We start from the raw sequence: 14919 nt of genomic DNA, 5'->3' as shown, positions 1-14919 counted from the left end.
AAAGAAAAAGCAAAGTTTGTCTTTGAAAATAAATACCTGGCGGAAAGGCATTCAGACCACAGCTATGCAATGAAAAGTAATGGCAGTGTGGGGCTGTCTTAGGCTGTGGACAGCAGTTTGTATCAAGGCATTCTGAGGGCTTATAAAACTGGATAATTTGTTTGGATTATTTGATAGAATTTTTTGACCTGTCTCAAAGTGTCTCTTCAGTGGGAAAATACATGTTCCTTGATAATATACACGTTCCCATCCCCCTCCCATCCCATCCATGTGCAACATGTCAATTCGTTTCCCCTCCCCTGGCCTACCTTACAACCCTGGTGGTCTAGGGACCTCTTTGGGGCAGGAAGAAAACACATTCTTTCTTAAACGCTTCTGCCGCCTCTTTAAAATGGCTGCCACAAAGACTTTCCCTGTTCTCACCCAGCTGCTCATTGAACTTGGGAAAGTCACTTGTGAAAAGTATTCAAAAAATATTTAAAAGATTGAGCACTGATGCAGAGCGACTTGATTGCTTGAAACCTGATCATGCTAGCATTTTTGTGAAGTTTGCTTGGCGGCACCTTTATGAGCTCTGGTTAATGTCTCTGCCGCTGTGAGCTTAAAGCCCCTTTTACAAAGCAGTGGTAACCATATTGCCGCTTTGCCGGATATTTTTGTTTTTTGGCACCGGGGGCTTCTCTGGTGGTAATCGGGCAGTAGTTACTGCCGGGTTAGCATGGGAGCCCTGGACATGGCCACGCGGCAAGTGCGCACTTACTACATAGCCATTTCTTTCTTTCTTTCTTTCCTTTTTTTTGCCTTTTACTCGTTGTGTAAAAGGGGCCTCAACTCGCGACAAATCCACACACCGATGGTACTGCAGGGACCCTTTTTACCACAGCTTGATATATTTAAAAGGTTTTATTGAATTTAATATTTTTCACAAGCCTATTCACAAGTGTTTTGGGATATTTATTCACTTTGAATGACAAATGTATTACTACTACGATTTTATACCATTGGACCAATGATTATACCTCCCTGCTTCCAGTGAACAGACAAATAGTAAGGGAAAGTAGGTTTTATGAAGGTCCATGAGATCTTATAAGAAATGTGTATATTATTTCTAGGGGTTTCTTTCTAATTAAATATACTTGGTTTTTGACCTTGGCTGGTGTGTGCTTTATGAAGTCAACATGAACTCCCATGTGCCTTTATAAGATAGATTTTTAGATTCAGCCTCAATGGCACACAAATGCCCACACATAAACTTACATCTGCTCTGAAAAAGATTTAAATGTGCGTGTATATTCTATGTGTACCAATGTATTTCTTTTTACATATGTGCATACATAGCATACTCCATCCCCCGCGCTGTCCAAGCTCAGTAACACTTACATTCAGATTTTTTGCTGTTGATTATACCTGATGTTATTCCCTATGTTCTCTGCTGCAGGGAGAGCTGCTCCTCCCCCATTAGCCCAGAAGCATGTCCGCTGGTACAGAATTTTATTTCTGGCAGCAGAACCTTCCTGATGGACGGCCATGTGCAGCTGAAGACAGGCCTGCAAACCCAGGAGCGACACCTCTTTCTTTTCACTGACATCCTGGTCATTGCTAAGTTTAAGTAAGTGCTATATCTGTGTGATGTGCTAATTAAAAATGCAGTCCTTTCCCCTTCAGAGCACAGAAGGGATTTCCTCGCTAGGAAGCCCTAAGCACATAAAATTACTGTATTTCTCTTTCCTGTGTTTGGGAAAAAGCAGGCATTTGTCATGATGTGCTCATTTTTTCACTTCTTTGAACTACTTATCTTGCTCTTTCTATGCGAGGAATGTATCGCTACCCTTCTTATTTCTAACCAATAGGAATGTGAAGGACAGTTCTATAACCAAGGTGTTCTTATGCATGTGTTTTGTGTGTAAATGTTTAGAATAATGGAATATACATGCATATGTGCAAAAATTCTGTCTAATACCCGTTTAACTTGCATAGTATGTATTTGCAAGGGGGGGGTACACAAGGATGGAGCATGGGTGGGCAAAGGCAGGGCTCCCACTTACGTGCATAATTTCTGTGAGGTGGCTTGCTTGTGTTTTTTGTTAGGACATAGACCCTAATTTGTAAAGGTGATTTTATAACAAGGCACGTATGTCAGACATCCAAAAAGGTACCTATTTTATAAATTTAACCTGGGTCCCCATGTGCCTTTATAAATTAGGCTTCCAGATCCATCCCCAATAGTGTACAAATGCGGAGGTACAAATTTGCACCTGTTGTGAAGAAGGTGTAAATACAGGCATGTATTTACACCTTCTGGAGAAAATATTTCTGGGATAAGCAGCATAAAATGTTTTGGACTTTCTTTGGGATCTTGCCACGTATTTGTGACTTGAATTGGCCACTGTTGGAAACAGGATGCTGGGCTTGATGGACCTTTGGTCTGTCCCAGTATGGCAATACTTATGTACTATTAACAAAAAATGGTTTGGAAAACTCAATAGGTGAGTCACCCCTCTCAACTTATAAATCCACAATCAGGATCTACAATTATATATAACAAAAGAACCTCAAACAACCTCATGGACACCCACTGCTAATTAAGCTTGGTTTGCCATTCAAATGAGGAGTAAATTACTATCACTGGTTCAAGTGGGGAGAAGTGGAGAAAAAAAGCCAACCGAAAAAACTCAAACTTATTTGAGAAAACCGGATGGTCTAAAAACTCCTCACCCCTCCACTATCAGAAAAAGTTGAAATGGGTGCACCTCCCTACTATGTACACCCCCACTTATTCTCCTTCCCAACCACCTGGATATTTAAATTCCTGCCTGCTATTATATTTCTGACCTAGAACAGTTTTTCTTATTCTCTCAAGCTTTTAATAATTCAAACAGTTCAACAGTCACTTATCTGATTGCTGTTCATGCAGGACTCCGTAGGAACATTAAATCCAAGCTGATGGAAGTCAAAAAGTGGAACTGGTGCTCAACTGTTCAGTCAAATAAAACACCTTCCGTGTCTCTCTTACAATAGCTTACAATAGCTTTTCCAGTCATAAGAAACACCCTCCGTGTCTCTCTTTAAGTCTCTCTTCCGACAAGTGCGCCTTGTTTCGCCAACGACTGGCTGCTTCAGGAAAATGTCATAACTGGGATCCACCTAGGACCTCAAAAACACCGAACTTGCTGACAATTTGACCTCTTTAACTAGCACAAAGGAACAGATCGCTAGCCGGAAATATAAACCCTTCCGACTCATAGCTACGTAATTAGAACGCCCCGCCTCTTTTAAGAGTTGCTCCAATAGGATCGTTCCACTACTAAAAGTAGCCAATGATCTTTAATAATAGGCGTTCCATTCTATATTACGATTCAAACCTTTAGGTTCCACTGTTTGCAATAAATAGATCCAAAATTGTTCTTTTCTCCATAATATAGTTTTAATGTCCCCCCCTCTCTTACCCAATGTCACTTGGTCAATGACCATGCAGGTTAGTTGATCAAATTGATGTTGGAAATGCACACAGTGTCGTGTCATCGGTGCTTCCAACCTCAGATTAGTCACACAATGTCTATGTTCGATGACCCTCGTTTTGAACTGGCGTGTAGTGTGTCCCACATACATTAAGCCACACGGGCACCAGAACACATACACCACATTAACAGAATCACATGTGGTATTCTGTCTAAGCTGAAAATCCCTACCGGTTGAAGAAGTAAACACAGAACCTTCCATAGTTATTGAACAAATCGAGCAATGTCCACATCTTTGATGACGTCCTACTATGTCTTGTTTTTGTGTCCATACATCTGCGTAGCTGAATTGATCTTGAAGATTTCTATTGCGAGAAAAAGACATCATTAAATGATGATCAAGAAATGCTGGTTGTGTAGACATTATATTCCAATGTTTCCTCAAAATTGCCGCAATTTGTGGAGAACGATTGGTAAATTTCAAAACACAAGCCATAACTTTTGCTTCCCCCTGTTGTTGTATATCTGAATTGTTCTGTGTTTCCGAAGATAATAAAGATTCTCTATGATTATATAGAGCACGTTTATACGAACGTTTAATCAACTTATCAGGATAACCTCTTTCTTTAAATTTCGTTTGCAATTTCTTAGAGGATTCTTGATATTGTTCTACCGTATCACAAATTCTTCGATAGCGGAGGAACTGAGAGAATGGTAAACTCTGTTTAAGATGATAAGGATGCATGCTATCATACCTCAATAATGAGTTTCTGTCCGTACTTTTGACAAAAACATCTGTTCTCAAGGTCCTAAAATCTTTTTTAATGAGTACATCCAAGAAATTAATCGACTCTAGATGACTATTGCTCTCAAATTTAATTGTTGCATGACATCTATTTAAGCAGGAAACAAACTCTTCCAATTCCTGCTGTGAACCTTGCCAGAGAAGGAATACATCGTCAATATACCTACCCCAGTATTTGACTTTCGCGTACCCTTGTGCCGTATACACAAACTGTTTTTCATATTGGCCCATAAAGATATTTGCTATTGAAGGAGCAAACGAAGCTCCCATTGCTATACCCGAGATCTGTAAATACAAATCATTATTAAAAATGAAATGGTTATTAAATAGGGCAATCTCAACTAGTTGTAATATGAACTTAGTAGGAACTGTATGCGGACGAGGACGATCTTCTAGTGCATTTTGAACTGCCTTAACGGCTTCTTCCTGGGGAATTGCAGTATAAAGTGAATGTACATCCAAGGTAACTAACAATGTCTCTTCATTAATGCTTAACTCTGTTAGTATTTGTAGAAAATGGGAAGTATCTCTGATATAAGCTGGTACTTACATATGCCTCTATTTTATAAAACACTCATATACATTGCTGCTCCACTTCCACTCCACCCAAACTATGCCTCTAGGAATGCCTTCATGCAGTTTATGTAAAAGGAGGTACACGTTTTCTGTGTGCTTATTCTTTACATGCATATACAGTCTTTTATGAAATCCCTTTTCTGCCTGTCAAACAGGCTTTACATACAGAAAAAAAGCTTTACAAAATGACTCCTTAAATGATAAATATCAGAAAAAACTTTTCCCTATCATCCTGCCAGACCAGTCCAGATTCATTTATGTCTCCCTGCCAGCAGATGGAGACAGAGAACCATTTCTTTTCCTTTGTACTAAGCACTGATGTAACAGGTGATGCAACTGGGAAGACCTCATTATTTTTTGTCTTCAGTAGCTGGTGGACATGTGCTGGGCTGATTCAGCTAGATCAGGAATCTGACCTCCAGAGGAGTAGCCCTTAGGTTGTCTCCTCTATTGGAACGTAGGCAGGAGCAGAAGTGGCACATGAGAGCATTTGGCCTCTTTTCCTCTAAGCCAATAGTTCCTTAGGGGCTGCTTACTCCTCTGGGGAGCCCTCCTACCATCCTTAGTTTCTTCAAACGTTGTACTCCGCTGGGGCTCCTCCCACCTTTCCAAGTTTCTCTTATGAACAGAAGATAAGCTTCTATATAGAAAAAAATCCCAAAAGAGAAATAAAGCAAGAAAAACTTGGGTAAAACGCATTGTGGAACATTTGCAGTGTCTTGGACAGATCCTCCTTTCTAATTTAGCTTTTGGTTTACCTGAAGTGTGCTCATCTAAGGCTATTCCCCCTCCCCCTTCATGAGCATTTGTTTGCAATTACAGATGGTTCTGGCTGAGAGAGGTTGACTTGGTTTGTCTCTGGTATCCAGCACCCATCTGGGGTCATTGTTGTTTGCTGTGGGGGGGGGGGGGGGGGTTACTGGCTGAGGCAGCTTTCCTCTCACCTCTCAGCCCTAGAAAACAGCCAGGTTCAGGAATTAAACCTGAGTCTCCTGCATGTCACTGAGTCAGGCCTGGCCCTATTCTTACCTTTATTACTTTGAGGCAAAATTTTGCAGTGTGGAAACTTCTGTGTGTGCCCTTTTTTTTCCTGTGCATTTAATTCCCCTTACTGAATGTGTAGAAAATTAATTTCTTGGGCAAAAGGTTTGCTGTTTATAAATTTTCTCTGAGGACAAGCAAGCCAGTTGTATTCTCACAGTTGGGTAATGTCATCCGATGGAGCCCAGTGTGGACACTCATGAGAAGATTGTAGAAGTTTCTAGCAGCATCTCACCGCACATGCACTGGTGCCTTTCTGCCCAATGTGTGAGCGCAGGTCGCTTAGTCTTCATTTTTCCATGGAGAAGGGAGGATATGTCGTTGTGTCCTCACTGTGCGTATTTCTTCTTCTTTACAGTGCCTTCCTGTGCAGGTATTTTTGTTTTTATACTTTTAGTTTTTTCAGCTTGTAATGTTTTCTTTATTTTTGACGAATTGCTAGGACCGCAGTACAAGCAGGGCTTTTTTTGAGGGGGTACTCGAGGGTACTGAGTACCGGCACCTTTTCCATTGTCTGCTAAAATTGACCCATGGTCCCCAAGTTTTAATGAAGGATCTCAGGCTCTACATACCAATTCTGCTTTCTCATAGACTTTGTGACTGGTTGCAGGGGGCCTGGTTATTATGGAGTGGGTTTCTCAATGATCACCCTACCCCAGAAGGGTGGCCTGACATTTGAGTACCGCCCACCTTTTTCGCTAGAAAAAACACACTGAGTACAAGTAACTATCCCGGATGGCCTACCCATAGGGGGGAGGCTAAACTTTATCTATCAAAGGTGGCCCCTTATAACCTCCGACCAGTGGGTTCTTCAGATTGTCTCAGTTACGCACTACATTGACGTAAATGACCACCAAATTGCCCACCGAGAGCATCTTGCATCAGCTCTCAACACAAGCAGGTACTTGTAGAGGACATCTCCGCTCTAATATAGACAAATGCAGTCGAACACGTGCTGCCAGGGGAAGAAGGGAAGGGATTATATTCCAGGTACTTCCTTGTGGCCAAAGAAATGGGAGAATTTCATCCCACTCTAGATCTAAGGGCCCTGAACAAATTCCTGGTCAAGGAAAAGTTCCGACTGATTTCCCTGGGCACCCTTCTCCCCATGATTCAGGAACAAGATTGGCTATGCTGTCTGGTCTTAAAGGATACCTATACCCTCATTTTGATACTTCCCAGTCACAAAAAGTATCTCATATTTCAAATAGGGAAACACCACTACTAGTACCGAGTTCTGCCATTGGGCCTCGCGTCAGCTTCCAGAGTGTTCCAGACTTAGACTTTTTTTTTCCTGAAGCGAGAGCAGAGACCTTGATAACTCTTGCCTTGCAGATCCGAAACAGCAAGCAGGTCACACCTTAGCAAATGTTGAGATTAATGGGCTGCACGACCTTGACAGTGTATGTCACTCCAATGGCACTCTCCATTTGAGAGAGGTCCAGTGGACTCTAGCCCAGTGAACTCTAGCTTCCTAGTGTTCTCAGGTGGCTGGGAGCCTAGTGGATGTCATCCAGATTCTTCCAGAATTGACTCATGCTCTTTGGTGGACAGTTAAGACGAATTTGACTTTGGGTCTACATGCCAAATTCCACCACATCTAACTTGGGATGGGGAGCTCATGTAGATGGGCTTCACACCCAAGGATCTTGGTCTGCTCAGGAAAAGACTTACTATATCAGCTTCCTCAAGCTCAGGGCCATTTGGAATGCTGTAAAGGCTTTCAGAAATTGGCCACAAAACCAAATTATTCTCTTTCAAACAGACACCAGATTGCAATGTTCTATATGCAGGGAGGTACGGGATCCTACTACTTGTATCAGGAGGCATTGGGGATGTGGCAGTGGGCCCTCCTTCACGGAATGGTCCGAGCCATGTACCTGGCAGGCAAAGAGCACAGCCGCACGAGTGGTCTCTCAACATGGGCATAACCTGAGTGCTCTCCCTTAGTAAATCTTTTTGTCACTCATCTCACCAACAAAGTCTCCCAGTTATGTTCCATTCTGAGATCACATGGCAGGCAGATTTCTTTCTCCTACATTGGGGGGGGGGGGGGGGGGTCTTCTGTATGCATATACTCCAATATCTCTCATAAAGAAGACTTTGCCGAAACTTAGACAAGACTAAATAACTATTTTTTTTGTTTGTTACATTTGTACCCCACGCTTTCCCACTCATGGCAGGCTCAATGCGGCTTACATGGGGCAATGGAGGGTTAAGTGACTTGCCCAGAGTCACAAGGAACTGCATGTGCCTGAAGTGGGAATTGAACTCAGTTCCTCAGGACCAAAGTCCACCACCCTAACCACTAAGCCACTCCACTATGATCCTAATCACCCCTTATTGGCCGAGGCAGATCTAGTTTCTTCTTCTTCTGGAGTTATCCTTCGAAGATCTGTGGAGATTGGACTGTTTTCCACTCTCATCACGAAGAATGAGGGTCAATCCCTGGCCTTCACAGCTTGGATGTTGAGAGCTTAGAATTCAGGTCCTTAGATTTGTCTGAGGATGTCTCTCGCATCTTGCTGTCTTCCAGAAAAGACTCCACTAAATGGTGTTGCTCTTTTAAGTGGAGAAGGTTTGCCATCTGATGTGAGTGCAAGACCTTAGTTCCCCTCACTTGCTCTACATAAAAGATGCTTGAATACCTCTTCCAGCTCTCTTGAGTCTGGTTTAAAAACCAACTCGGTACGGGTTCATCTCAGCGCAGTTAGTGCTTATCGTGTAGAAGGTAAGACCATCTCTGTAGAACCTCTAGTTGTTCGCTTCATGAGAGGTTTGATGTTGACAAAGCCTCCCATCAAACCTCCCACCATGTCATGGGATCTCAGTGTAGTCCTCACCCTGCTGATGAGACACTCCTTTTGAGCCACTGACTCGCAGAGAACTAATCTATTGTGATGAAACTTAGTGCAAGGTGGATCTGCTACTAGGGCCTGAAGCTCACTGACTCGCCCTAGTAGCAGATCCACCTTGCACTAAGTTTCATCACAATAGATTAGTTCTCTGCACGCACCCTAACTTCCTTCCTAAGATAGTGTCAGAGTTCCATCTTAATCAGTCAATTGTTCTACCAACATTTTTCTCAAAACCACATGTCCATCCTGGCAAAAGTGTACTGCATACGAGCCTTAGTCTTCCATCTGGAGTAAACTAAAGTCCATAGACAGTCCACCCAGCTTTTTGTTTCTTTTGACCTAAACCGGATGGGAGTAACCATCGGCAAATGCACAGTTTCTAATTGGCTAGAAGATTGCATTTCCTTTACTTATGCCCAGGTTAGACTGACTATAGAGGATCATTTCAAGGCTCATAATATCAGAGCCATGGCAACGTCCATAGCCCACTTGAGGTCAGCCTCCATAGAGGAGATCTGCAAAGCTACAACGTGGTCTTCTCTCCACACATTCACATCTTATTACTGCCTTGAGCATGTGCTGTGGAATGATGCTAGAAACTTCTACAATCTTCTCGCTAGTCAGCGTCTGCACCGGGATCCATTGGCTGACGTCACCCAACTGTGAGAATTCTTGGCCTGCTGTCCTCGGAGAATACCTGCTACAGGTGAGGAACTTTGCTGTCTAAGCTAACTGACTCTGTGTACTACGGAGTGGCCTAGTGGTTAGGGTGGTGGACTTTGGTACTGAGGAACTGAGTTCAATTCCCGCCACAGGCAGCTCCTTGTGACTATGGGCAAGTCACTTAACCCTCCATTGCCCACCACATTGAGCCTGCCACGAGTGGGAAAGCACGGGGTACAAATGTAACAAATAAATAAATAAAAATCTTGCCTTACTTTTGGCCAGAACTTAATTCTGGCCCTTTGACAGCTGCAATTTCCTTTCTCACACTGTTGAAGTAGCTTGCCTTTCCTGTAGTCTTGTTGGTCAGCTGAGAAGGGAACTGTGGGACGATTAGTATGTTCTCTGTCTCTCCAGAGCTCCCCTTAGTGCTTAACTTAACTCATTATGCTTCAGTGGATGGCTCCTTATGAAATGCTGGTATTCGACAGATTCAGGATTGCTGGGCTAGTAGCAGCAGGAAACACTACGACACTGTCATTAGCATTATTAAGACCCAGAATGCTCTGGATTTGACACTCCTGTATAGCAGCTGTCTTGAGCCAGCATTCAAGAGAAAACTTATATATTTGTATTTGACCAATGGGTGGGCAAGTATACCAGTATATGACAGTCCAACAGTTGGCTGTTGACATGACTAGAGTTCCTTTCCAATAGTGGAGATTTGGTGGAAAGGGTACTATTTCAATATTATATTATATTTTTACTGTGTGCATTGTCAAGACATCAGTCAAATTCATCAGTGATTACTTACTTGAAGAAGCAGGTCATCACTCAGAAACATAATGAAAATGCTGAAAGAAATACATTTGTGTTTCTCAAAACATTGGCCAATTAGCCTTCCCGAAGAAAGAATTCTTTTATTATTTTCCAAGCAGGAAGTCAGATCATTATTTTATTTCACATTTCTCTTCTCTGCAAACCTTGTGAAGGAAAATACCTGGGTTGTTTTACAATGCAGCTTCCCTTTTATAACACAATACTTCTTGCCAGCCTCTAGGTCAAAAGAATAGATTCTTTGTCTGCTAAAAAAAATATTACTATAGCTCTTAGATTGATCCTTTGTGAGGAAATAATTGTATCTGTTAGTAACCTGTCTCATGCTCCAGTCCGCAGAAAGTGGTAGTACGACCAAGCCTTTGTTTTTCCACAAGCTGTATTAAAAATGTATCCAGGATGATGTCCTTCAGGGATCAGCCAGAGTCCCTAACTGGTTCTGTTTTTAACACAGTAAAGGTATTTCTGCAGAACAGAAAAACAGCAGACATCTTTTTTCATTTGCTATCTCATTTCTTCTGAGAGAACACTGAATTAAGGTGAAAGGTGCAAAGAAATGTGTCTTACAAATTTGAAATCAGAAAGAAATGCATCAGATTACAGAAAAAATAATTTACAGCAAGATGCATGTAAACATCACTATGTGTGTACAGACCAGCAGTCTTTAAAGTCAGGGCCACTTTTGGATCCAAATGAGCTGAAGGAGAGCCACCGAGTGTCTTCCTATGCAGGGGGACATAACATTGCCCACCAGTGTGGGTCAAGCTTTTAATTCAAAGGTATCCTCAAGGAGGTGGGTATTTCCAAATGCATTCTCTTCTTCTATTAAGAAAGGCTTTGTCTTTCAAGCATGTGGCTCTTCCCCTCATCCTTGCTTTCTGTCACAAGCAGAGAAGAGAGGCAGAGAAAGTGAAGAAAAAAACAATGATACCGGCTGCCCCAGAAGTCTCCGAGGACTACCACAGAGATTTCCAGGGACTGCCATTGGCCCCAGGGCCTTGCATTGAAGAACAGTGGTACAGACTGACATATAATGTGTAGCAGTGTACAACTGGTAAAGTAGTGTGATATGTTGATGTTGGGTGAACAACTTGGATATCTGGCTACTTTGTCTTTTGAAGTAGAGTGGGTTTTTTTTTTTTTTTTTACTTGGATTCTACGTTACCCTGTTTTCATCTGTCCTATACTGGTATGTTATTGTCCATGTTATTCTGAGCACTTTAACACTTCCAAGTCTTTCTCTGTGCTCATGGCACTGTCTTCTTTCCTGTAACAGGCTTTGTTCCCATTGTGTGAAAGCTCAGTAACACTTCATGTACATCTGTGAATGTGTGTTTTCATGCCAATTAATCTGTGCTGTAACATTCAGTTCCCACTGTAAATAAAACATCATAAATATAATCGGAAATATCACTTTAATTTGAGTTCAGGAAGTAAAGGGGCATGAAATGTTCCAGCTGAATCGTTTACCAGATCTCTTCTCTACATCAGAGTATGTGGGGCTGTCTATGAAAAAGGGTTCTCCAAGTTACTCATTGCAGTCTTCTGCTTAATGTTTTTTTTGTTTTGTTTTTTATCTGTGCCTCTGTTTATTTTGGGTCTTTTCTTATCCTTACAAGGCCGTGATTTAATGGAATCCTGGGCCTCTGAATTCAGGCTAAAATTGAATTGGGAGAAAATTAAATTTTTGGTAATAACTAATCTGTTTGACCATGATCCTAGAAACAATTTTAGCATTGACTGTACTTCTTATCTTTTGGAGGCCACTCTAAAAAGTTTAGGTGTTGTTGATCGGCACTTAACCTTTGAATCTCAGGTGTCATCGGTGGTTACTAAAGGGTTCTTTTACTAAGGTGAGCCGAAAAATGGCTTTCGCTGTTGTAGATACATGTATTGGATGCGTGCAGGTCCATTTTTCAGCATGCCTGCAAAAAAGGCCTTTTTTGGCCCAAAATGTGCAGCAAAATGAAAATTGGCGCGTCCATTTTGGCCCTGAGACCTTACCTCCACCCATTCACTTAGTAGTAAAGTCTCACGCGTTAACTAGGCAGTAATCATCAGCGCGCGTAGATTGCTGATTATCGTTCAGTTATCGCTGTGTGCCAGAAAATAAAAATATATTTTCTGGTGCTCGTACTGGCTGTGCATGAAAAATGAAATTACTGCCCAGGTCACGTGGTAGCCAGGCTGTAGTTCCGAATTGGCGTGTGTAGGCGCCTACATGGATTAGTAAAAAGACCCCTAAATCTTTTAAATTATTTTGGAAGCTGAAGTGTATTAGGCCCTTTTTTTCAATTGATATTTTCAGAATACTTGTTCAATCTCTTGTCTTGACTCAATTTGATTATTGTAATTCTATCTATGCAGGGTGTAAAGAATGTAACTTAAGGAAACTGCCCAGAATACTACAACTAGACGTCACGCATGTACCACGCTTTGAGAGGGCTACTCCTTTGCTGATATGTTTGCATTGGCTTCCCATTAGGGCCAGGATTGTATTCAAACTCTGTGCTCTCATATTTCAGATTTTGTAAGGTATTGCCCCTGACTGTATGTTGACCCTTGTTACTTTGCCTTCTCGCAATTCAATCTTTGGTGCAATAGACTACCTGCGTCTTCATTTTCCTACCTGTAAGAAAGTAATTTATAAATCTATATATTCAGCTACTTTTTCATACCAAGGTACTAAATGGTGGAATTCCTTGCAGAAAAATATAAGATCTTTTCAAAAAATGCCTGTCATTTGATCCTGGTGCCTAATCACCTCCCTTCCATTCTCCCCGTTATGCTTTATTATTGAATTCTTTATATATATTTATGATTCTTTCCTCATTGATAAGTGTGGTTTTATGTATTTTGATTCATATTTTGTAATGACTTCTTTTAGCTTGTTAGCCACATTGAACTTGAAATTGGGCGGGGAAATGTGAGGTATAAATGTCATGAATAAAGTGGGAGCCATGCAGTCATTAGCAAAGGTTTTGAATTCAAAATATATTAGCTGCCCAGTGTTTATTTTCTCGTTTCTCTCTGGTGGTGTGCACTTGTGAAGGCGCATTTTAGAAAGGTGTACAAATTGGAATTGAGATGTTCAGGTTGTGACATGTCAAGTTCTGCTAATATTTTAGGACAGGATCTGCTGACATAGAGCCTGTTCTAAAATATATTCAGGAATGGACATTTTTGCGCTGGTTATGTTCAGCGGGAGCATCCATTTTATAACTATAAAGGTCTAAGACCCCCTTTTACTAAGGTGTGCTCACGTTTTTAGCGTGCGCTAAAATTGGGCACTCGCTAAACGTTAGAGATGCCAGTGCATTCCTATGGGCGTCTCTAATGTTTGGGCGTGCGCTAAAAACGTGAGTGCACCTTTGTAAAAGACCCCTCTAAAATAATGAGGTCAGTATAGTAACACAAACATGTATGTACTGGCACATAAATACCAACATACACATTTATGTGCCGGAACATACACATATATGTCATCCATTTTAGAAACATACATGTTTATTTTTCTGAAGCTTTCACAGAACCCAGTAGCCCTTGCCAGTATTGCTTTGAAGGGGAGAGGGGGTATAGGAAGAAAAACATTGGGGAATTAAGGGGCCAACCAGCCCTACTCCTTCCAAATGAGCAACTTTGTAAAACCTAGACATCCCTGGGGGACGGTGTAAATTCCAACTTTCATGTCAGTGGACATAAATATGCATTAATCATCGTCATCAATATTTTATATTTTTCCATAAGCCAATAGGTCTGAGGGGTTTACAAATATCTAAAACATAATCAGAAATTAAATTTAGTATTATCACGATTTAAAATGCGAAAAAAATGTAAAATTTAGGAAAGAAAGCTAAAAAAACCCCTTAATATATAACCATGTTTTGAATGATTTTCTAGAACTTATATAAATACATTTTGAAGTAGCATAGAGTTCCAAAGACCAGGGGCAGTGCCTTTTCGGGTAACTTTAATCTAGGGTGCGAGGCAGCAAAAAGTTGAATTGTATTGATCTGTGTATCGCAAGAGGAGTGTATGTAATGGCTTTTTAAATTGCAGACAATCCCCCGGATTCTATATAGGTCGCCCAGAGTTAGGTGCAGATCCCATATATGTACATAAACTCATTAGTAAATTAGGTGCTAACAACCAATTATTGGCGTTAATTGGAGTTAATTGGCACTTAAATTGGCAGCAATAGGAGTTATGCACGCATCTGCCCTATACCATATTGTATAACACGCGTGCCTAGATTTCATAGTGTGCAACTCAAAAGAGAGTGTGATTGGAGAGGGCCGGGGCAGATCAAGGGCTTTCCCAGAAATTAGATGCGATGTTATAGAATATTTGGATTTACGCACCATCAGTTAGCACAAGGTTTACACCAGGTTTCAGCAGGCGTAAGTCCTCACGCCCAAAGTTGGGTGAGGAAATCTGTGCTAAGCACTATCTGTAAAAGTTGCTTAGCATTAATTTTGCCCACTATTTACTAAATCTGGCAGAATAAGATAAATGCCTAGGGCTCAATCCATGTAAAATTTAAAAGCAAAATACAGTAATTTAAACTCTATTCTTGCTTCTGTTGGCAGCCAGTGTAATGTTACAGTGGAGTAACTCTATCAAATTTGGTTTTGTAAGTGGAGGAGTGGCCTAGTGGTTAGGGTGGTGGACTTTGGTCCTG

At 41.4% G+C, this 14919-nt stretch overlaps 1 protein-coding gene across 1 annotated transcript in view; it reads left to right on the top strand.

The window, feature by feature from the left end:
* LOC115468509 (rho GTPase-activating protein 20-like) overlaps window positions 1-14919 on the top strand; it is a 285485-nt gene that overhangs the window by 150698 nt on the left and 119868 nt on the right. The window contains exon 3 of the mRNA XM_030200279.1: window positions 1439-1609. Coding sequence (XP_030056139.1) covers window positions 1439-1609 — 171 coding nt within the window. The remainder of the gene's footprint in view (window positions 1-1438; window positions 1610-14919) is intronic.

The sequence above is a fragment of the Microcaecilia unicolor genome, chromosome 4 (assembly GCF_901765095.1).
Source record: "Microcaecilia unicolor chromosome 4, aMicUni1.1, whole genome shotgun sequence".
Taxonomy (NCBI): domain Eukaryota; kingdom Metazoa; phylum Chordata; class Amphibia; order Gymnophiona; family Siphonopidae; genus Microcaecilia; species Microcaecilia unicolor.
This window is presented reverse-complemented; position numbering and strand designations above follow the sequence as displayed.